We start from the raw sequence: 19,563 nt of genomic DNA, 5'->3' as shown, positions 1-19,563 counted from the left end.
GCCCAGGCCGCCCACAGGCCATGGAGGGAGCTCGGAGGGGCCAGTGCAGAGAGAGCAGAGGAGGAGTCTCAGGGCAGCCCCCATGGCCACCGTGGCAGGTGGGCCAGCGTGTGCCTGGCCTTGCCTCGCCCTCCCCAGTCGACACCCTGACCCCCACGTGGCACAGACGACACCACCAGGGCTCAGCGAAAGGCTTTATTGGGTGGCTGGGGTGTGGGAGCGGAAGGCTCGGACACACGGGCCTGGAGGGCTGGCTAATTGCAGTAGTTCTCCAGCTGGTAGAGGGAGCAGATGCTGGTACAGCACTGCTCCACGATGCCGCGCTTCTGCGGGGGCCCTGCCAGGGCCAGGGTCTGCAGGCCGCCTGCGCCGGGGCCCCCGCCCAGTTCCACCTCCCCCACTGCGGGGAGCAGCAAGGGGGAGAAAGACAGGCAGAGGGACAGAGAGTCAGGGAGAGACAGCGGCCCCCTGCCTGCCCTCGGCCCCTGCACAGCCCAGGGGACAGTGGGCCTGGGGCCGTGCCCTCTGCACCCCAGTCTCCTGCTGAGCTGAGGTCCAATGGAGGAGGGACTGCCCATGCCGGGGTGCATGCTGCCAGGCATGGCCCCCACATCCTGCCACCATCCCATGCCCCAGTTCAGTGCCACAGTGGGAACGTGAACAAGTGCCCTCGGTGCCTTTCACGGGCCTGCCCCCCACCTCCTGACTCCCCGCAGCCCACCCAGAGCCCCCGGGACAGGGCCCCCTCCACTCCCTCAGGCTGCCCTGTTCCCGCCCCTGAGGGCGATGGGGTGTTTCCCACGGGCACGTGGGCGGGGGGGATGGGGCACCCCCGTGATTCCTATGTCCCCCCAAGACAATCAAAGCCCAGGACTTGATTCACTTAGTAAAATTCCTCCTGAAGCTGCTGTTGTCAGAGGAGGGAGGTCATTTGTTTGAGCAGGAGGGGCTGGGGTGAGAAGGGAGGCAGGGCAGGGGACGAGCCCACCCTCAGGGTGTCATCTGAGCTCAGCTCCCCTATGCCAACACTGACCAGGGAGCTGGTCACGTTTAGGATGTGACCAAGGGCACATCATTTTCCTTTTTAAATTCTTGCCTGCTATCCCCCTGGGTGCCAGTTGGAAGCCAGGGTGGGCACATTGGTGGCTCACCCTGGGGATCCTCGGCCTCCCGGCGGGCCTTGGGGGTATAGAAGAAGCCGCGCTCCCCGCACACCAGGTACAGCGCCTCTACCAGGTGCGAGCCACACAGGTGCTGGTTGACGAAGGCCCGGGTGGGGGCAGGCGACCAGAGGGCCAGCAGAGCAAGCAGGGGCAGGAGGCGCGTCCACAGGGCCATGGCGAGGGGACGATGACCTGGGGATGGACAGAGTTGAGGCCAGCGAGGGGCACGCGTCCTGCCCGGGACCCTCACTCAGCCGGATGCTCCAAGAGAGGAGCCTACATCCCGCCGCTCACAGAGCTTGGGCCTGGGGCCCGGACGCCCTAGACCCCCAGGGGGCAGCCCCAGACCCAGGCTCACACAGAGGCCCCCAGGACAGACCTGCTTGCTGACAGCCTCGGAATGCAGCTGGTCCCTGAGGGCTGGGGGCTGCTGGGCCCCGTTGGCTTTATAGCCCCCGGCCTGGCCGCCTGGTCCATTAGGGCCTCCAGGGGGGTGGCAGATGGCCAGGGGCTGAGGCTGCAATTTCTGGATCATTTCCCCGGTGCTGGGTCTGCGGGAACATCTCCTTGGTCGTCAGCACCTCTCAGGACCACAGGGTCATTAGAGTCTTAACGAGGGGCCTGATGGCCCGAGCTGTCCTGCTCGCAGCTGGGGGCAAACATTGGCATGGGAGCAGAGCCGCACCAGGGCCTTGCCTGAGCCGAATTTTCCACATTAGTCCAGGGGAGCTGGGGGCAAGAGGAGGGGGCTCTTCCCGCCTGCCCCCGCCCCCATCCACAGTCCCTAGTCTGCCCTCGAGACCCCATGGATGCTCCCTGCTCAGGCCTATCCCCACCCCACCCCAGCACAGCACCCCCACCGAGACCCTCAGCTCCTTGGGGTGCTGCAGAGAGGGGCAAACTTGGGGAGCAGCAACCATGAGGCCCCCCAGGCTGGCCCTGTTTCTCGTCTTCACTGTGGGGGCAGTAGACCCCCCTCTGTGTGATGGCCCCACCACGTCCCGCCCAGGTACCCTTGCAGCCCCCACTGCTCTTCTTGGAGCCCCTGCTCATCTCCCCCAGGCTGGTCCCTTTCAGGCCAGGCCCCATCCCGTTTCCCCCTTGGCTGTCATATGGGCTGAGCCCCTGGGGTGCCCCCAGACCCCCTGGACAGGCGCCGGAAGGGAGGCCCTGACCCCCACTGCCTCCCCCTGCAGCCTCTAACCCTCTCATGGCACCAAAGTCTGTGGACCCTTCACAGCTAAGGAAGGGGCTGCCCCTGCTTTCCCAGGACACCATGGTGCTCCATGGCCCTCCTGTAGCCAAGGAGACCTGGGGGCCTCTTGAGAGGGGTGTGCAGGGCAAGAGGCTGGATGAGGGAGGAGCCAGGTGGCAAGGCAGAGCTCAGGGGCCACTAGGACTGGGCGAGAGGAAGCCCACCATCAGCCCTTCCCCAGGGTCTCAATGGGGCTCACAGCTGTCAAAAACGGCCCCAGTTGGGGTCTCATGGGATGAAGGGACATGGGTGCGGGAGGGCTGGGCACAGCCAAGGTGCTTAAGGCACAGAGGATGGAAGGACAGACTGCCAGGGAGGAAGGGCTGGGGAAGAAGGCTTTGCCTGGGAGGGTCTTGACAGATGAATAGGAGTTTGCCAGGACTGACTTCCTACGAGCTTACAGCTGGGCCCTGGCTCTGTGGTGGGGGTGGCTGCAGGGAGTGAGCAGGGCCTGGAGGACGGGCTCATGTCTCACCTCACCCTGCAGGAAGTAAGGACCCAGGCACCTCACGGGAAGCCCCAGGCTGCTCTCTCCAAAGGCCAGGGGCAGGGTGAGAAACGGGGGCACCCTGGCCTGAGCCAGCCCCGGAGGATGGTGGGGGCTCTAGCTGGAGGGCCATGTCCAGACCCCTTCAATGAGTGAAAGGCACTTCACAGAGCCCAGAATCCAGCCCCACATTGCCTTGCTGGGGAGACTGAGGCCCAGAGAGGCTGCCTGGGAACCATCTCAGCAGAACTCTCCATCAGCACACATTTTGGGGACTCCCAGGTCCTGCTCTGGGTGGGGTAGGGTGCAGGGATCGGAAGCAGCTGTGCTTTGTGTCCTCTGTCCCCCCACCTGCTCTTAAGGGCTGGCCCCCTGGAGCCCTGTCCTCCTCCCATTGGGTATGCCAGGCTCGGGGAGGGCCTGGCCTGCAGCCCTGCCTCGGAGACCACCCCCCTAGTCGGCACAGCTGCGAGCCCTGCCCCCATCACCCAGCCCCAGGGGGGGCTCCCATCAGCCAGGCCCCCACCTCCCTGCCACTCCCCCACAGAGATGGGGCAGCTCCGCCAGGACCCCCTCAGGCCTCCAGAGCTGCTGGGGGCTCAGCGCAGGCTGGTCCTCTGGGGTGAGCAGGGCATCCGGGCCTGGAGGGGCCTCCTGTCTGGCCTGGGCTGCCTGGTGGGGTCTCGGAGGAGCAGGCAGGCAGAGCAGAAACCTCTGAGCAAGACTGGGGGCGGTGGGGGGGCCCGGGGATGTGCCTCTGTGGCCCCCGAGCCCGGCACACAGACACGGACGCCAGGCGGGTGTGCAGAGGGACTTTCTTTTATTGAGACGGGCACGGGCAGCACAGCATCACAGGCGGGCGGCGGGCGGCACAGCTGGACGAGGACAGCTGCAGGCGGAGCTGAGAAGCGGCGGGGTGGGGTCGACGGGGTGCCCTCCGACAGGGAGGGCCTCTGACGGTCTCTGGGGTGCCCTGTGACCCAGCCCCTCACATGGGCAGGGGCTGGGGGAGCCGGGGAAGGGCTGGGAGACCGCAGGGCCGGCCCGCAGGGTGGCGCCTGCTGCACTAGCCGATGGCGTTGAGCGCATGGGTGAGGGCATGCAACTCATCCTGGATGCCCTCCAGGGAGCGCCGGACCGCGTGGGGACTGTCCAGCACGTCGATGGCCAGCGTGTACGGGTCAAACTTCACGGAGAAGGGGCGTTGGATACGGGAGGCGTAGCTCCTGGGAAGGGAGCCGGCATGGACCCTCAGTCACCAGTGGGGACTCGGGGGGCACTGGGGAGACCAGGGGGAGCTGGGACAGCTTGGGGTAGGGTCAGCGGCCTCCAGGAGAGCTGGAGGGCTGGGGGCCGGGTCTCCTCCATCACAGCCAGCTCAGAGCTCCCAGGGCTTTTCTGAGCCACCTGGGCCCCGAAAGCTCCTTCTGTCCAAACACCCGGACAAGACGGGTCACTGAGGCCTCCTCCAAGGGCAGGGCGGGGGAGGGACAGGCTTTGCCCAAACAGGCCTCTGCCTGCAGGCCCATCCCTCCCTGCTCCTCCCCAAGGCCCAGCTCAGGCCTCCTCCTCCAGGAAGCCTTCCCCGGACTGTGTGCCCTGGAGAGCCCCAGTTACATCCCTGTTCTTAAGCTGGTGTGTGGGATCCAACCCTCCCCTCCCCTCTACTCTGGGCACACAGCCCCTGGGCCTCAGTTTCTCCTGTGACAACAGGATCCCGGCTGGAAAATAAGGCCCTTTCTGAGGATGAGCAGGTGGGGCTCTGCCCCCCAACCCCGGAGGCTACTGGGCTGCATCCCCAGCCCCTGGCCCTGGGACATCCCCGCTCCCTCTAGGCTCCCTCTTCTCCATGCCCCCGATGGCCCCAGCTGCTCAGAGGGCCGGAGGCTGGCAAGGATGCCACACGCCCTTCTTACGAAGGTCGAGCTCTGCCTCCCAGAAGCCTGGCCTTGACCTGGCCACCAGCCCCGCAGGTGTCCCCCTCCCCAGACTTTCTGGGGGTCCTGCTGTGGGAGGGGCTTTGTAACCAAGTGTTCACAGTCCTCCCCTCTGTGAAGCGGGTCCATGGGCCTGGCCCCGCGGGCTGGCTCGCCCCGTCTGGGGCACGTTGTGGGGTCTCGGCCCTGGGACCCCGGCCCACCTAAGCTTCTCCTTGGCGTCGCTGAAACTCTCCGACACGAAGTAGACAGGCTGGTAAGTCTGGTCCTGGTAGGGCTGCACAGCTGCAGCCTCGGGGTCGAAGGCCCGGATCTCAGGCTCCTCCGACAGGGAGTGCTGGCGGGAGGTCATAGGTCACAGGCCCCCCGCAGCACCCCGAGGCCCCGAGGGAACTGGATGGCTGTGGCCTGACTCCGTGGTCGGCTCTGGGTGTGGACTCACACCCTGCTCTCCCGGTGGTCCTCCCGAGGCCCGGGGACTGTGTGGGTTGGACAAGCTTTCTCAGCCCCCCTAGTGGGGCGGCCCCTTGCTCCAGCCTCCCAGGAGGCCCAAATCCAGGAGGCATGGCCGAGGTGGCCCTCCCTGCTGGGACCCCGGCTCCGGCCCCCTGCTGGGGGCTGCAGCAGGGGGAGGGTCTCACCAGGAGCTCCCCGTAGGAGGACAGCAGCCCCGCACCGTAGGCCTTCACCTCTCCGTTCTGCTTGCACAGCCCAAACTCCACCGTGAACCAGTACAGCTGGCGGGACAGCCAGCAGGTCATCCAGAGACAGGGGCTTCCCCCAACGGCCGTGGCCCCAGGGCACTACCCACCCAGGTAGAGCCCAGCCAGGCTCCAGGGGTGGTCACAGCGTGAGGACCACACTCCCGGACAGAAGCAGAGACCACAACCAGGACCGGAGGGCCCGGCCTGAACCCAGGGGTCCTGAGCCCCCACCCAGGGCCCTGCAGGGGAAGGAACCCACCGTGGACAGCTTCTCAATTTCCTCATCCGATGCCCCCAGGGACGCAAGGCCGATGTCCTGTGGAGCGAGGAGGAGGCTGGGGGTGGGGTAGAGGCCCAGCCCACCACTGCTTGGGCACCTGCATGAGGTGGGGGCACTGGGGGTGTCAGCAGCCCCTCCAGGGGTCTCCTGGGCACTGCCAGGGGTGCAGGGACCTCCCGGGATCACTCAAGGGCCCAGGACCGCTCTCCTCTGTTCCTGGGGGAGCCAGCAGGTGGCAGCAGAGGCTGTGGGAATCTGCCCCCAGCTTGTCCACTCTGCACAGAGACCTGAGCTGACTCTTGGAAAAGGATTCTTCCTCGTCATTTTTACAAGGCGTCTTCCTCAAATGGGTCAGAGTACACCCACCCTCTCTTCCAGGATGAGGCAGTCTCCCTGAAGTCTCATGGACCCAAGGGGCACTGTCCAGCCGGAGGTGGGGACGTGGTGAGCCCCCTTGGAGGGGCTCAGGCATGGTGCTGGGGAGAGGGCAGTTCAGGGGATAGCATCCCTCGCTGGCATGTCGGACCCCACCCCCAGCCCCCAGCCCTGGGCCACAGACCCTCGGCCCAGCCCCAGTCCTGGCCTGAGGCCCAGAGGACGCACCTGGGAGAACTGGGCGAAGGTCCGGTCGGCCAGCATGGGCACGTGCCCCAGCAGCTCGTGGCAGCAGTCCCTGGGTTGGGCGTGGGGAGAGAGGGGGCAGGCTGGGGTCTGGGGGGGCCGGCAGCCTGCCCTTGCCACCCTCCCTCTGTTCTCCGTGAAGGGACAGCAGGGCCTGGCCGGTGACCTGGGCCTGTACGTGGCGTCCTGCTGGCTGTGCATCGTGGGGCTGGGCGACATACGCGGGGCACACTCACGGCTCGGGGGAGTGCATGGGCGAGGAGGCGTGGCGGATGTACTGGGTGCATTGGAACACGCGGAAGGCCAGGCTGGCCAGGAAGTCCCGGGCGGACAGCAGGCCGGCCACGGGCCGCAGCTGGAAGCCAGAGCGCTCTGCAAGGGCCGCGGGTGGTCAGGGCGCCCGGGGTGGGGGGCGGCGGGGGGGCCACCCCAAGCCCTCCCTGCCCAGGCCCCTCCCGGCCGCCGGCGCACCCTTCAGGAAGCGGGACACATCCTCCAGCTGGGGGATGTTGTCCTCCCGGTAGCCGCTGAAGCGCTCCAGCAGCTCGAAAGCCTCCAGGTGCTCGCGGCAGGCGTGGGTGGCGTAGAGGCCCTTGAGGGTGGTGTAGATCTCCTTCCTGTGGGCGAGGGTCTCAGGCCCGGCCGGGGTGTTCCTCGTCCCCGGGTGTCTGTGCCCGGATCCCCTCAGCCTGCTCCAGACGGCTCCCCGCACGCAGCAGCCCCTCCGCGGGGGCACTCTGCTCTGCCCCCTGCAGGCTCCGCGGGCCCTGAAGACCCTGGCCACTGGGAGGGGCCTTCGCCCGTGGCTTTGGGGGATTCCAGGGGACAGGGAGCCGTGGGGGGCCCGACCCATTGGCCACCTCTCCTTCCAGGCCGACGTTCGGGGCCTCGGGAAGTCCCTCCTCCACCCAGCCTCAGTCTGTCCTGCTGGAGGCCACCGCCCTCGCACACGGGGATTCTGGGGGTCTTCCTTAGGCCCTCCTCGTCCCACCCCCCACCCCTCCCCAGCTGCTGTCACCGGGGTCTCACCAGGTGGCGATCTCCTCGACCGTGTACTCCACGCGGGGAATCGGGTCACCGCTGCAGAGGGGGTCAGCAGCCAGTCAGGGCCCCTAGGGCAGGAGGGGCTCGGGGCTGACTGCCGGGCCAGCTGTGTGGTCTCCACAAGATTAACCGCTCCGCCCTGTGCCTCGGTGTGGTCAGCTGTGACTCGGGGACCCCGAGTCGGTGGCCACAGTGACAGTGAAGGTGATGGTGTTGGTGACAAAGACGTCCCTCCCCTTTGCCCCCCAGGTCCAGTGTGAGGCTGCAGGATGGGGTCTGGGTCTGGAGGCCGAGGGCCCGGGGGTCCTTACTGCTTGTACTGGAAGGCTATGTCGGCAATCAGCTTCCTGCGCTGGCGGTACACCTGGTCTGAGAAGCCCTGACGGCAGAGTGGACGCGCTGGTCAGGAGGCTGTCCCACTGCCCCTCCCGCCCTGCCAGCCCAGATGCCGCACCCAGCCAGGCCTCAGCCGCTGTGCCGGGAGCCGGGCAGCAGACCTACACCCCGTCCAGGGTCAGCCCGGGGTCCACACCCACCGTCCTGGCCAGGAGTCTGGGTGGGCACAGTCGGGGCCAGGGGACCTCGGTGGGCACTGGCTCACCGGATGATCCAAGTCCAGGTCAGGATCAAACTTGGTGACCAGGTGGTGACACTTGTCCAGCTCGGAAACTTTCCTTGGGAACCAGAGGACTTCTCAGAGGACAGAAGGAAAGGGAGCCGAGTGAGTGTCAGGCCCGTGTGGGGAGTGTGACCTACATGAAGCAGCCCCCGCACCAGACAGCGAGGGGGGAGGTGGCCGGGGGCTGTGACAGCCCGGGGGGAGGTAGCTGGGGGCTGTGACAGCCAGGGGGCATGGTCCTGGAGGTACCCGGGAGGAGGGCTGGAGCCAGCAGGGAGGAAGCCCCCTAGGCTGCACACACAGTCACTTCAGGGTTCCCCAACGTCTCAAGGTCATGTGGCAGCATTCAAGGACAGAGGAACTGGCCTCACCCTTGTTCTCCCCTGCGCCACGCACATCCTCCGCCACCCGGCGCACGGAGCTGAGCAGGGCAGACAGGTCGGCGGTGGGCACCTCACAGCGCACAAAGTACTCCAGGTGGGGCCCCCCTGCCCGTGGCCTCTGGGCGGGCCGGGTCTCCAGGTGGTGGATTTGGGCTTCAAATGTCTTAGGGAGCAAAAGCAGGGAAGGAGAGGGTGGGAGAGATGGAGAGAGAGAGAGAGATGGAGAGAGAGATGGAGATAGAGAGGGAGAGAGATGGCGAGAGAGAGAGATGGAGAGGGACAGAGATGGACAGAGAGATGGAGAGGGGAGAATACAAGGGTGATGGGAAGAAAGAAACACCCTGGGTCAGCTCACCCTGCCCAGCCCTGCCCGGCCCTGGACTTCTGCAGCCAGCAACACACAAGACGGGTTTCCAGACACCGGTCAGCCCCCGCCACCTGGGCGGTGGGAAATGAGTTTTGTCTAGTTTGTCTAACAGGAGTTGTCACAGTGGTCCCCTCGACTGGCTTTCTGGATGGTGCTGTGTGTCTGTCACTCAGCCACACCCAGACAGCCTGACTCCCCTACCGCTGGTCAGAAGGTCCCCCCATCCCTAGTGGCCTCATCTGGACCCATCACCCACACCCAGGGCTGGGGGTGGACCCTGGATCCCACTCTGGCGGTCAGGAGGCTCAGACCCCCGCAGAGCAACACCGAGCGCCCCAGGGACTGGCAGGAAGGTCAGCTCCACCGCCAGCTCCCGTCGCCCAGCAACCAGGGTGCATGGGTCTCTATGGGCCCTCGGGCCACACAGCCATCACAGGAGCTTGACAGGAGTCCAGTTGTAATGTCATTTGGGCGCCTGGGTGGGGGCCAGTCTCCTGCCTGCTGGACGGGTGTGGCCAGAGCAGCTAGTGCCATCAGCTGTCACATTAGCTGGAGCCCCATTAGGGGTGGTTGGGCGTGGGGGATCCCTACTTCTCAAGCTGCCCTGCTGGGAGCCACACCCACTCACCCCCATGTGTGAGGTGGTGGGCATGGGGAGTGGGGCAGGAGTGGCAGGGCTTGGTGGCTTCAGCCCCAGGTTCCCGGGCTCAGGGAGTTCCTGAGAACATGATGGGTGTGGTGAGTGGTCGTGGGGACCCCACAGCTCCCGGGGTTGCAAGACCCAGGCCCAGGGCTCCTGGAACCCTCTCCCTCATGTCCCTCAGTGGCCTGGGCAGCCACGCTTCTGCGTGAGTCCCATAGAGAGAACTCGCCCCCTGAAACAGCCGTGTCCATGCCAGCCCACAGTTGCACACGCGTGTGCGTGCTCCCGCCTACCCCTTACCTCAAAAGCCTTCACGGCACGGGACAGCGAGGAGGGCTTGGTGCCCCGCAGGGTGAAGAGCAGGTTCAGCACGGCCTTGCCGTCCCTCTCTTCGAACGCCACCGCCTCCAGCTCCCCGGGCTCCGCCGCGGCCGCCGCGGCCTCCGCCTTCTCCCGCTCCTTGCGTGCATCCTCGATGAGGCTCTGCCGGCGCCCGATGAAGCGCGGGGTCTGTGGGAACAGGGCATGCCAGCTCCCAGCTGCCCTCAGGCCTGCCTGCCCCACAGTCTCAGGCTCTGAGCCGCCAGCCCAGATGGCATTAGGAAGCGCCTACTGTGTACTCTGCAGGGCCCAGCTGGCCAGGCCTCACCTGGTCCTGCTCAGGCAGGACCTAAGACCATGTCTCCCGGCATTGCACATCGGCTGGGAAGGTGGCCAGAAGCCGCAGCATGGGGGCGGGGGTGGGGGGCTGGTGTGTGTGGGAGGGTGTGCCCACAGCACCAAGATGGTGCGTCACCTCTGTCCCCAGGCCAGGCCCTAACTAGATTAGGTGACAGGAAGGAGTGACTCAAGAGCAATACCTGCTGTCCCACGGCCCCCAAGATGGACAGTGGCCAGAGCCCCAGGGTGGGCCAGGGAACATGGTGTCTGGTGCTCCCTGTGAGGGAGCCCCAACCTGGTCCTGGTGACCCCCACCCCAACCCCGTTGAATGACCTCTCCTCATGGCCTCGGGGCCCTTCCCCACAGCCTAGGGACATGTGGCCACACCTCTCCCTCCATCTGGACACAGGTGCCCTGTCCACAGCCTGTCCCCAGGACCGTGAGCCCTGGAGGTCAATGTGTCTGACTCCCCCAGGCCTAGAGCCCCCCCAGGCCTGGGTGGAGGAGGAGCCATATGTTGAGGGCTCATCCCTTGGAGCTGAACTTCCTGGAAGGTTCTGGTGCCCTCTGGTCTTGGAACATGGGGGGATGTGCATGGGGGGAGTCAGGCTCCCCTCCAGGAGCCCCCACTGTACCTCGGGGGGTGTGGACAGAGCCAGGGCCGAAGTCCCAGGCCGGGAGAACCTGTGGGGCTGGGTGGGCCCTGGGCTTCCATGGCGGGGAGGGCGCCTCACTGGGAACCTGGCAGAGGGGGTCCCCTGAGAAGGTGCCTGCACATTAAATTTCTAGAACTCAACCCACGTTTTCATTAATGGTCTAAAAACAAAAGCCCATTTTAAATATACGGGGAGCTGATTACTCTGGGGCATCCCTGGAGATGAACTGAAGACACCTCTTCCAGGCCAAGAAGCCCCCAATTATCCTGTCTCATGGAGGCGGCCGGCCCAGTGGGTCTGCCCAGCACAGCCCCTCTTGAACTCAGGGGCTCCCGGGTGGTGGGTGACACCATGGGGACCGTCCCGGCTAGCCAGGGAGGCCCAAGGTTGCTGGGCAGGGGAGGTGGGATTCTAGGTGGGAGACCACACGTGGGACACGGAATGCATCGCGGGCGGATGGGTGGACGATGGACGGACAGAGGGAGGGACTGATGTTGGATGGGAATCGCCCCAGAGCCCAGATCGCCCTCCAGCTCAGGCTGGGCATCCTCCAGCAGGACTGGGAACTGCACTCCCGTTTGCCAGCCCCCGCCCCACACCATGAGCTGCTGCCAGGTTCTAGGACACTGTCACAGACACGCTGCAGCCAGCAGGACCCACTCATAGAGATGCAAACACCCAGGCACGGGGCTGCCCGGGCAGAGGAGGCGCTTACGGCCAGTACTCCACGGCAAGCCCGGGTCTGAGGCGTCCATGTGGACCCTAAACCTAGGGCCGCCCACCAGCCTTCAAAGGACACCCCTGGGCTTCTGGCCCATTCTGCCCATGGGCAGCAGCCTGCCCTCTTACCATGATGGCCTCGGCCTGCTTGGCATCCAGCTCGGAGACAGCCCTGCGGAAGCCCTTGGCCTGCGGCGTGGCAGCGTTGGGAGTGGGCATGGTGCCGGCGAGGTCCGGGGCTCCTCTCCACAGCCCTCTGCCGGGCGGCCTCTTATAGACCGAGCTGACGTCAAAGCCCCTCCGGGTCCCACACCCCCCACCTCGCGCGCATCCCTCTCCCGCCTGCTGCTGCCCGAGGGAGGGGTGGGCGAGGAGGAGGCAGCGCAGGAGAAAGGCTCTGTCCCATTAAATCTAATTGCATCCACTGTCACAGGCACCGGGCAGGGTCTGCCGGCCCTCGCTCTGAATCATCTCAGCTCTGGCGGGCGTGTTCTGCGGGGCTGGGGACGGTCCCCACGGCCCCACACCCCAAGAGGGGTGACTGGCGGGTACACAAGGAAGTGCTATTCCTGGCACCCCATGGGTGTACGTTACACAAAACCCAGGGCCCTGGTGGCAGATGGCCTGGAATCTCCCAAGAGGAGAAATCAGATTCAGACCTCAGAGGTCGGGAGGCAGTTTGCTTTTCCAGAAGGTTCTTCACTTCACCAAATATCCCAACAGGGTCCCACGGCCTGTTTCCATCAGATGCCTTCGGCAGGACTGCTATCTGCCCCCTGCCCCAGCCCTCTGTGCTCAGATCCCTAGGCACGTCCAGCGGAACCTGGAATGTTCCAGAAGGGCCCACCTGTCCAATGTGGAGGAGACCAGGATGCCAAGGAGAGGGAAGCCCCTAACAATTGTCTCACTCATTTCCACGTGGCTGGCTCCCTTGGACTGCAACCCACCACGTGGGTGCTCCCTCCCACCCCCTCGTGGCCCACCACTAGTCCCCAGTCCCCCTATGGTCCTCTGGCCACTCATCCTTCTCCCTGAGCGCCCCCCCCCTCACAAAGCTGCCGTTGGCCCCCACGCCCTGCTTCAGTTGGCCCCTGGGACGTCGGGCTCCCGGGTAAGCTGAGAACAGGATGTTCACTCTGGTGCCAGCCCCCCCCCAGGAGGCCAGAGGATGGGAGGGGACTCTTCCTGGCTGGCCGGCAGGCGTGAGCCCCCCACGTCTAACCCACTGCCTCACCAGTGACGGTTTGGGCAAAGGTGTGCGGATGCTCTGTGGTGAGACCACTGGCAGCTCCTGGGCCCTTTGGAGAAAGGTTTCCTTTCTCAAAAAAGGATGCTCTTGGAAGGGGCACCTCCCTGTGCCCCTGGGCACTGTGGGGGCAGCTGGGACAGCCTAGGCCAGAGCCCACCCAGGGGATGGTGGTGTGGAAGGAGGGAGGCCCGCGGCCCGGCCAAGTCCTTCCAGAGGGAAGTGTGCCTGCTGTGGCAGCCACTGGAGGCCAGCTTTCTGGTATCCGGCAGCCCAGAGTGACATACTGGACACAGCAGGAGCCAGAAGCCCTGGACTGCCCCTTCCCCACCTCCCCAGGTCCACCCCTGGCATGTCTCAGACCCCCTAGGAACCACCCACTCTTCATCTCAGTGGCTGCCACACCCCTCTCCTCCTGACTTTCCCCGAAAGTCGTCTGACCATGTCATTCCCTCACTCCACTACCCTCTATGGCTCCCCATTGCCTCCAGAAGAAGCCTGAGTGCTCAGTCAATGCAAAGCAAAGCACCTCCCTCCCTCCAACCCTTCTCCCTCCCGACTATCCCCACTTCCTGCTCTAGGAGGGTTTGGGGCTCCATGATACCCAGTTTGAAATACCATTCCTCACCCCCTTCTTCTCCTGGTGAGCTCCTATGTATCCCACAAAAGCCAGTTCAGCCAGCATTCACTCTGTGGTGTGTACACTTTCTTTCTCCTGATATTAACCTCCTTCCTCTGCTCTCCTCCTGGCTTATTCCTCCTCCTCTGCAAACTCCCTGAGGGCAGAAAACCCACCGACTTGGCCCACTGCTGTGCCCTGATACCCTGTGCGAGGCCCTCATCTCCTAGACGCTGGGCTCCCAGAGAACATGTCTCAGTGGTCTCCGCTCCAGGCCTGGCCCAAAGGAGGACTTCCACAGGGATGTGGCCCCAAATGGCACTGAAAGGACTTGTTCAAAGACCAGCGGTGTGGGCAGGGGCTGGCTCTACCCCAGTGGGCTCCCACTGCCCAGGCTGCACCCACCCACCTGAGCTTCCGAGGTGCCCGAGGGTGGCCCGGCCTCCACGCCTTGCACCCAGGCCTGCTGAAGCTCGGGACAGGCTCCCCACTGCCCTGGAGGACCCCAGGGCTTTCCTTCGCCTCTGCCAGGGTTGGCTGCTGGGGACCCCTTAGTGACGTGCCTCCAGGCCCCAACTTGCTCTGAGGGGGCGCGGGGCAGGGAGGTAGCACAGCTGCTGAATACCACGCGGGAGAGCGCGGGCCTCCCCGGGTGTGGATTTAACCTTTTGGAAATGTCTCCACTGGTACAAATATTGTTCTTTAATTCCCTCCTTACCTGAGCTGGCGCGTGCCAGCGCAGACGCCGTGGGGGAGCTAAGCTTTCTCGGTTCTTCCCTGGGACCCGGCGACCCCCAAGCTGGAACCCAGGCCAGTGCTGAGGGCGGGAAGCCAGTGGACACCCTTTGGAGGTGGGCGCTGCCCCCTCTGGCCTCCACCTTCACACCTGACCAGGTGTCCATCCGTCCATGTGTCCATCCTGGGAAGCCTTTCCCACACCTCTGCCCCTCTCGGGCTGGCTGACTACTCTGGGCCCAGGTTCTGGGACCCCCTGTGAGTACAGAAGTGCTCTCTGCTCCTCGAGCCATGCCCCCCACTCTGTGCTGCACCCCTCCTCCACCCCAGGTGGAGAGGGGACCCAAGGAGGACCCCCAAGTCCACCCCAGCCAGCGTCCTCTTTCCTGGTTCGCCAGCCCCATCTCCTCCTTCCCGCCAAGGCCCCCTTCCTTCCTGGGCCCCCAGGTCGAGCCCTCAGGGGGTGGTCTGCAGTATCTGCCTTCAGACAGCTGGGGCATTTATGGACCCGTTCTGCAGATGGGAAGACTGAGGCCCCATGGGGCGTGATTTCTCTGCTCCTGCAGCCAGTCTTGAGCCCGGCTTTCCCAACTCATGAGACATTGCTCCTTCAAGGACCCTGGGGCGTCCGTCCCCAGGGGCTGGGGGTGGCCCAAGGCCCCAGGCCGAAACGGGAGAAATCTAATGGGCAGGCAGAGACCCAAAGAGGGAGGGTGGGGCTGGAAGGGGCTCTCTGGAGGAAGATCAGGCCCCAAGAGAGGGCGTGGGGTCCCTGCTGCCCAGAGCCGTGAGGCCACGGAATCAATCCACTGGAGGGAGACAGGCTGAGCCAAGCACAAGGCGGGTGGGCTTTGGGGGGGTACTGAGAGGAGGGCCAGGCACAGAGGCAAGATGGTGAGGGCCGGGGCACGTGGCCAGGGCTCCAACAGCCCCCGCTGTCCCCTCACCTGCTCTGGGCAGTGACCGGCCTTGGCCAGCCCCGCCTCCCTGCACGGTGCCCTCTGGCCCTCTCTGCCGCAGCAGTCCCCTGCGCGGCCCCCTCCCCTCACAGTCACACTGAGTGATTACAGCCGCCTGCCCGCAATTAGGAGGCGCTGAGCCGGAGCCTTTTCTTGCTCTACAATCTCCCTCGGAGGCCCCCAGAGGACTTAATAGCCCATAATTACAGCGTGCCCGCTCCCTGGCATCGGGGCGGCACGTGGCGAGGTCCAGGGGCAGGGCAAGGGCATTCAACTAGTCACAGACCCCGTTCTGAGGCCCCGGGGGCCCCTGCCCTTCCTCCCACCCCAAAACCCAGGCCCACGGGAGGGGTCCAGAGATGAGCTGCACAGCCCCTGGGCCCAGGGCACCCCATCTCCTGAGAAGCCTCCTCCAGAGCCTGGAGCCCAGGACTAGTGTCCCTGCTCCCAGGGAGACAAGCCTGCAGGGATGAGGACAGACATACCTGCGAGGACTCAGGGGGCACTCAGGATATCATGTGGCCCTGGGCCATCCCTGGGCCCTGTGGTCCCCACGGTCTGCTGGGGACAGTGAGGCCTGCATCCCACCCCTCCCGCCTGGGGTGGCTACGTAGGGCCCTGCAGGGAGCACAGGACTGCTGGATCACGGGCACAGGGCCTGCCGGGGCCCCAACTACAGCCTCACCCAGCTGGGGCTTCAGGGCTGTCTGCAGGCCCGGTGTTTGAGGAGAGACAGAGAAAGAGTCGCCCACCTTCCTCCAAGATGCCCTGACACACCAGCCTGTCAGAGCTGAAATGTCAGAGCAATTAGCCCTAACGAGGCCATCGGATGGAGCGCCGAGCAGGGGGCGAGAAGGCGGGCGGAGAGTATTGACGAGGGCGAGAGCCGAACCCAGAGCCGCAGCCCCACCGGTCGATCAATGGGATGCACTTAGGGATAATTGGGCCTTTAGAAGTCAGACCTGCAGAAGAGAGTCGCTTGCGGGTGGGCGGAGCAGGCCACGTCCCCCTGCCCACTCGGAGGGCGCCCGCCCCCACCCCACCTGGGGCCTCTTTGCTCCCTCCCCCGGACCAAATCCTGCCAGGCCCTCAGGCCCGGTGACCACCCCTCCTCCTCCGGGTAGACCCCCTCTTGCCTCTCCTCTGAGCTCCCTTCCCTCCAGCACCATCCCCTTATGGCTGGGGCCAGCCCTTGGCAAGAGACTGGGCTCCTGGCTCAGAGCCGGAGACCCACCTTTGCAGGGCGGGGAGGGGGGTCCTGGCGTAGCCCCTTGTGCCCCAGACTCAGTTTTGCCATCAGCACAGTGGGGGCACCAGGTTCCATTGGCACTGGGGATTGGCACTCTCAGGCCTCCGAGAAAGCTCTCTGCACCTTGCCCAGGGGTGCCCATCCTCAGGTCCTTTCAGCCGGGGCTGTCCAGTGCTGGACATGGGCACCGCTATGCAAGATGAAAGGGAGGGCGGGACCCAAGGCCGTGTGGTCCAGAGTCCACCCATGAGGGAGGGCGTGTCTGTGGGATTCACAAAGGCCAAGGGGACTGTTCCTTCCACGTGAGGGAGACCAGGTGGTCAGAGGGCCCTGTGGGACCAAGGCAGGGAGGGGTTGGGGTGGGGAGAGGCACAGGATGGGGCTGGAGGGCAGGTTACAGAGTCCTGAGTCAGACGGCCCTGGCCAGCGCGAGGTCTCCATAGCCCCTGATGACCAGCCATTCACGTGGAAGGATGGACACAGCAGGGAGGTCGCAGACGCCCCCTGACCCACCAAGCACCCCGAACCTTGCAGCCTCCGCTTTACTGCTCACATCCTTCAAGGAGCAGGATGCCAACCTCACATCAGGCTGGGGGAGCCGAGGCTCAGGGATGGAACAGCTCCACCCACACCCGGCCCCCCCACATCACCTGGAGGCCCGCAACCCAGCCATGAGGATCAGGGGTGCGGAGATGCTAAAATTGCCAAGAGCAGCCCTGGCTATGCATGCAGCCGGGTTTGGGAGCTCAGCCTGCAGCTTTGTGGGTCTATGTGTGTGAGTGCATGCACGTGTGTGCTGGTGCGAGTGTATGTGTGTCCTGTGCGCCCGTATTTGTGCATGCTCATGCATGTAGTGGTATGTATGCAGTAGGGGCTCAAAAGGCCTGACCAACCACGGTAGGGAACATACGGGGACCCCTGTCTCCGTGTCCCTCCAGCCCCTCACACACCATCATGGCCAAGGCCCCGGGTTCCTGCCAGGGGCTCTTGGTTCCTTGGGGTCCCTCTGCAGACCCCCTCACCTCGCCCCCACACCAGTGACTCAGCCTGACCGCTGGCCTCCACCCGCAGCCCCCTCCCACTGGCTCTTTCTGTCTCTGACAAATTAGCCAGGTGAAAAGCAATAAGAACGACATTCAGTTCTCATTAGTCACTCACGGGCAGGCGATGGCAGCTGTGTTTTGACAGCAGTCAGGTCTAATTGCAAGACCAGTGCCCCTCCCCAGCCCTGGTGCCTGGGGCCTGCATCGCAGTCACCTGCCCCCATGGACAGGAGCGGCTGTGGTCCCACCGCTCTGGGCGTGCGGGGCTCCTGGTGGTGACGGGCTGCCTTGTCCCTTATCTCAACTGCCCCATGACTCCCTTCCCTTCCTACGGGGAAGCTTGGCTTCCAGCACCTGCCCATCCTCCTTACAGTGGGACTACATGGCCCTGGGCTGCATTAGCAGAGGTATAGTGGCTAAAACACAGGAGGGGACAGCCCTGCTCTGCTGGATGTGGGCCAGACCATGCCAGCTGAACATCTGGGCAGCCAGGGTGGGTTCCTCGAGGCCCCCAGCTCTGCTTCACCTGGCTGTTCCAGGAGTCCAGCGCCTTCCTGGCCCTCCTGGGCCCTGCCCACTCACTGGAAGCACCAGGCAGGACCTGTCCACCCACGCCCTGGGCCCACAGTGCTTCCTGCCCCCTCTGCGCACAGCCCAACTTGGATTGGGGAGCAGCCTGGGACTGAGGTCCCCTCTGTGCTGACTCCGATGCTGTTCTTCCGTCCCACATGGCCTCCCGCCTTTCCCCTGGGGTAGGGAGGTGCTCTCGTTTCAGTGAGACCCGGGGAGCTGCTCTGAGGTCCCACCTTGGTCCCCACACTGACATTTTGGGGACAAGATGGCGGTGGCAATTCCCACCACTGCTGGGACAAGGGGTCCCAGGAAGCGCTCTGATCCTTCAGGAGAGTCGGTAACACTACCAGACACAGCGTGGTGGGCAAACATCTTCATTTCCCTGCATCTGTCCTCCGGGGGCACAGTTTGCTCTGCTGGCTCTGCAAGCCCCGAGCTGGAGACCAGGGCGCCAGGATCGGAGTGCGAACCTCCAGTGGAGAAACGGGCGCGGAGGGGTGAGCTGCCGGCGGCCGGCCTGGCTCTCGACGTCCCGACTCAGGTGGCTCCAGGTTCTCAGGACTAGCAGCATCACACTCCGGGCAGGGCAGGGTCTTTGTGTAAAATTGGGGAAACTGAGGCTCAGAGAGAAACCTGAGCTGTAATCACACCATGAGAGAGGAGGGGGATCGGAGGCCACCGGGAGCCTTGCTGTTCCCCTAGCCCGTGCCGCCTCCCCCAGCTGGGGTCTTCGGTGGGCAGCTTTTTCCCTGGGGCTGCCTGCCACCCCTCTACCCCAGCTCCTGGTCTGGACCCAGACGTGTGTGCCCCCCTCGGGCCGAGCTCCGCCTCCTCCCGCGCAGCCTCCCCAGCAGCTGCCTCCTTCCCCGGGGGCCAGCGGGGCTAAAAGAAGAGCCCCCGGCCCCCACCCGAGCCTCTGCCCAGGTGCCCGGGCCAGGTCTTGGGCAGGCGGGGGATGGCGGCACGATCCTTTCAGGTGCCGTCCGCTAATCTGGGCCCGGAGGAGCCCCGCCCCCCTGACATTTCCAGGCTGCGCATGGCTGACCCGGCTCGCGGTGATATTTAGACACGGCTTATTTGCGGTTACTTCTTTTTGATGACTTTGGGGCCGGGATGAGCTTGGCTGACAGCAGGCTGGCCGCCTTGATCCCAAGCTTGTTTTTAATAAACTCGTCCGGCTAAGCCGGCTCCCTCCAGCCATGGCCAGCGCTTCCCACCTGGGCCAGATGGAGAACTAAGCCCAGGTTTTCTGGAGGATGCGTGGGGCCTCGGTTTCTACACCAGGGCCTGGTCCCACGGAGCCACCGAAAGCCGAGGCTGCAGATCCAGCTCCCTGCCCGGCCCCCCAAGAAAGGGCTCAGTGGGGGTCAGGAAAGGCCGGCTGATTTCATTCACCTGCACATTCTTTCGTTTATTCATTCTTTCATTCATTTATTCATTCTCTTTATTCATTCAGTCAGCAAGCATTTCCTGGGGTGTTCTTTGAAAACGACAGGGTCTCACCCCTTGAGGGTCTCATAGTCGGTTGGGGGGAGACCCATGGAGGGCCCTCACAACACAGATGAGAGCCTTCCAGGGTCTCCGGCCCCACAGGGAGGC

At 64.9% G+C, this 19,563-nt stretch overlaps 2 protein-coding genes across 3 annotated transcripts; both read right to left on the bottom strand.

Annotated features, from left to right (window-relative positions):
• Nucleotides 1–254: 254 nt before the first annotated feature.
• INS (insulin) lies at nt 255–1,577 on the bottom strand. The gene is made up of 3 exons (XM_058527343.1): nt 1,538–1,577; nt 1,152–1,349; nt 255–400 (listed from the first exon to the last, which is right to left on the bottom strand). Exons 2-3 carry the CDS (start codon nt 1,336–1,338, stop codon nt 255–257), a joined length of 333 nt encoding a protein of 110 aa, XP_058383326.1. The 5' UTR covers nt 1,339–1,349; nt 1,538–1,577.
• Nucleotides 1,578–3,744: 2,167 nt separating this feature from the next.
• On the bottom strand, nt 3,745–11,759 carry TH (tyrosine hydroxylase). Of its 2 annotated transcripts, XM_058527340.1 has the most exons (14): nt 11,612–11,759; nt 10,816–10,840; nt 9,804–10,035; nt 8,482–8,656; nt 8,093–8,181; nt 7,803–7,870; nt 7,477–7,527; nt 6,919–7,064; nt 6,684–6,819; nt 6,430–6,499; nt 5,806–5,862; nt 5,484–5,579; nt 5,046–5,179; nt 3,745–4,131 (listed from the first exon to the last, which is right to left on the bottom strand). In XM_058527340.1, exons 1-14 carry the CDS (start codon nt 11,757–11,759, stop codon nt 3,972–3,974), a joined length of 1,587 nt encoding a protein of 528 aa, XP_058383323.1. In that variant the 3' UTR covers nt 3,745–3,971. The 2 variants fall into 2 exon arrangements, with proteins under 2 accessions (XP_058383323.1, XP_058383324.1); XM_058527341.1 differs by lacking the exon at nt 10,816–10,840 and having other exon boundaries at nt 9,804–10,013; nt 11,670–11,759.
• Nucleotides 11,760–19,563: the final 7,804 nt, after the last annotated feature.

The sequence above is a fragment of the Diceros bicornis genome, chromosome 31, assembly GCF_020826845.1.
Source record: "Diceros bicornis minor isolate mBicDic1 chromosome 31, mDicBic1.mat.cur, whole genome shotgun sequence".
In the NCBI taxonomy this organism is placed as follows: Eukaryota; Metazoa; Chordata; class Mammalia; order Perissodactyla; family Rhinocerotidae; genus Diceros; species Diceros bicornis.
The sequence above is the reverse complement of the archived record's forward strand: the minus strand, read 5'-3'. Positions and strand labels throughout refer to the sequence as shown.

What these genes read in the sequence shown, in the direction of transcription:
- INS (XM_058527343.1), bottom strand. Translation starts at nt 1,338, where the DNA reads ATGGCCCTGTGGACGCGCCTCCTGCCCCTGCTTGCTCTGCTGGCCCTC. An exon ending in GGAGGCCGAGGATCCCCAGG is followed by an intron (nt 401 to 1,151) that starts GTGAGCCACCAA and finishes TGCTCCCCGCAG; the next exon opens with TGGGGGAGGTGGAACTGGGC.
- TH (XM_058527340.1), bottom strand. Translation starts at nt 11,759, where the DNA reads ATGCCCACTCCCAACGCTGCCACGCCGCAGGCCAAGGGCTTCCGCAGG. An exon ending in GTCGAGGAGATCGCCACCTG is followed by an intron (nt 7,065 to 7,476) that starts GTGAGACCCCGG and finishes CCTCGCCCACAG; the next exon opens with GAAGGAGATCTACACCACCC. An exon ending in TGTGTCCCGCTTCCTGAAGG is followed by an intron (nt 6,820 to 6,918) that starts GTGCGCCGGCGG and finishes CGGCCCTTGCAG; the next exon opens with AGCGCTCTGGCTTCCAGCTG.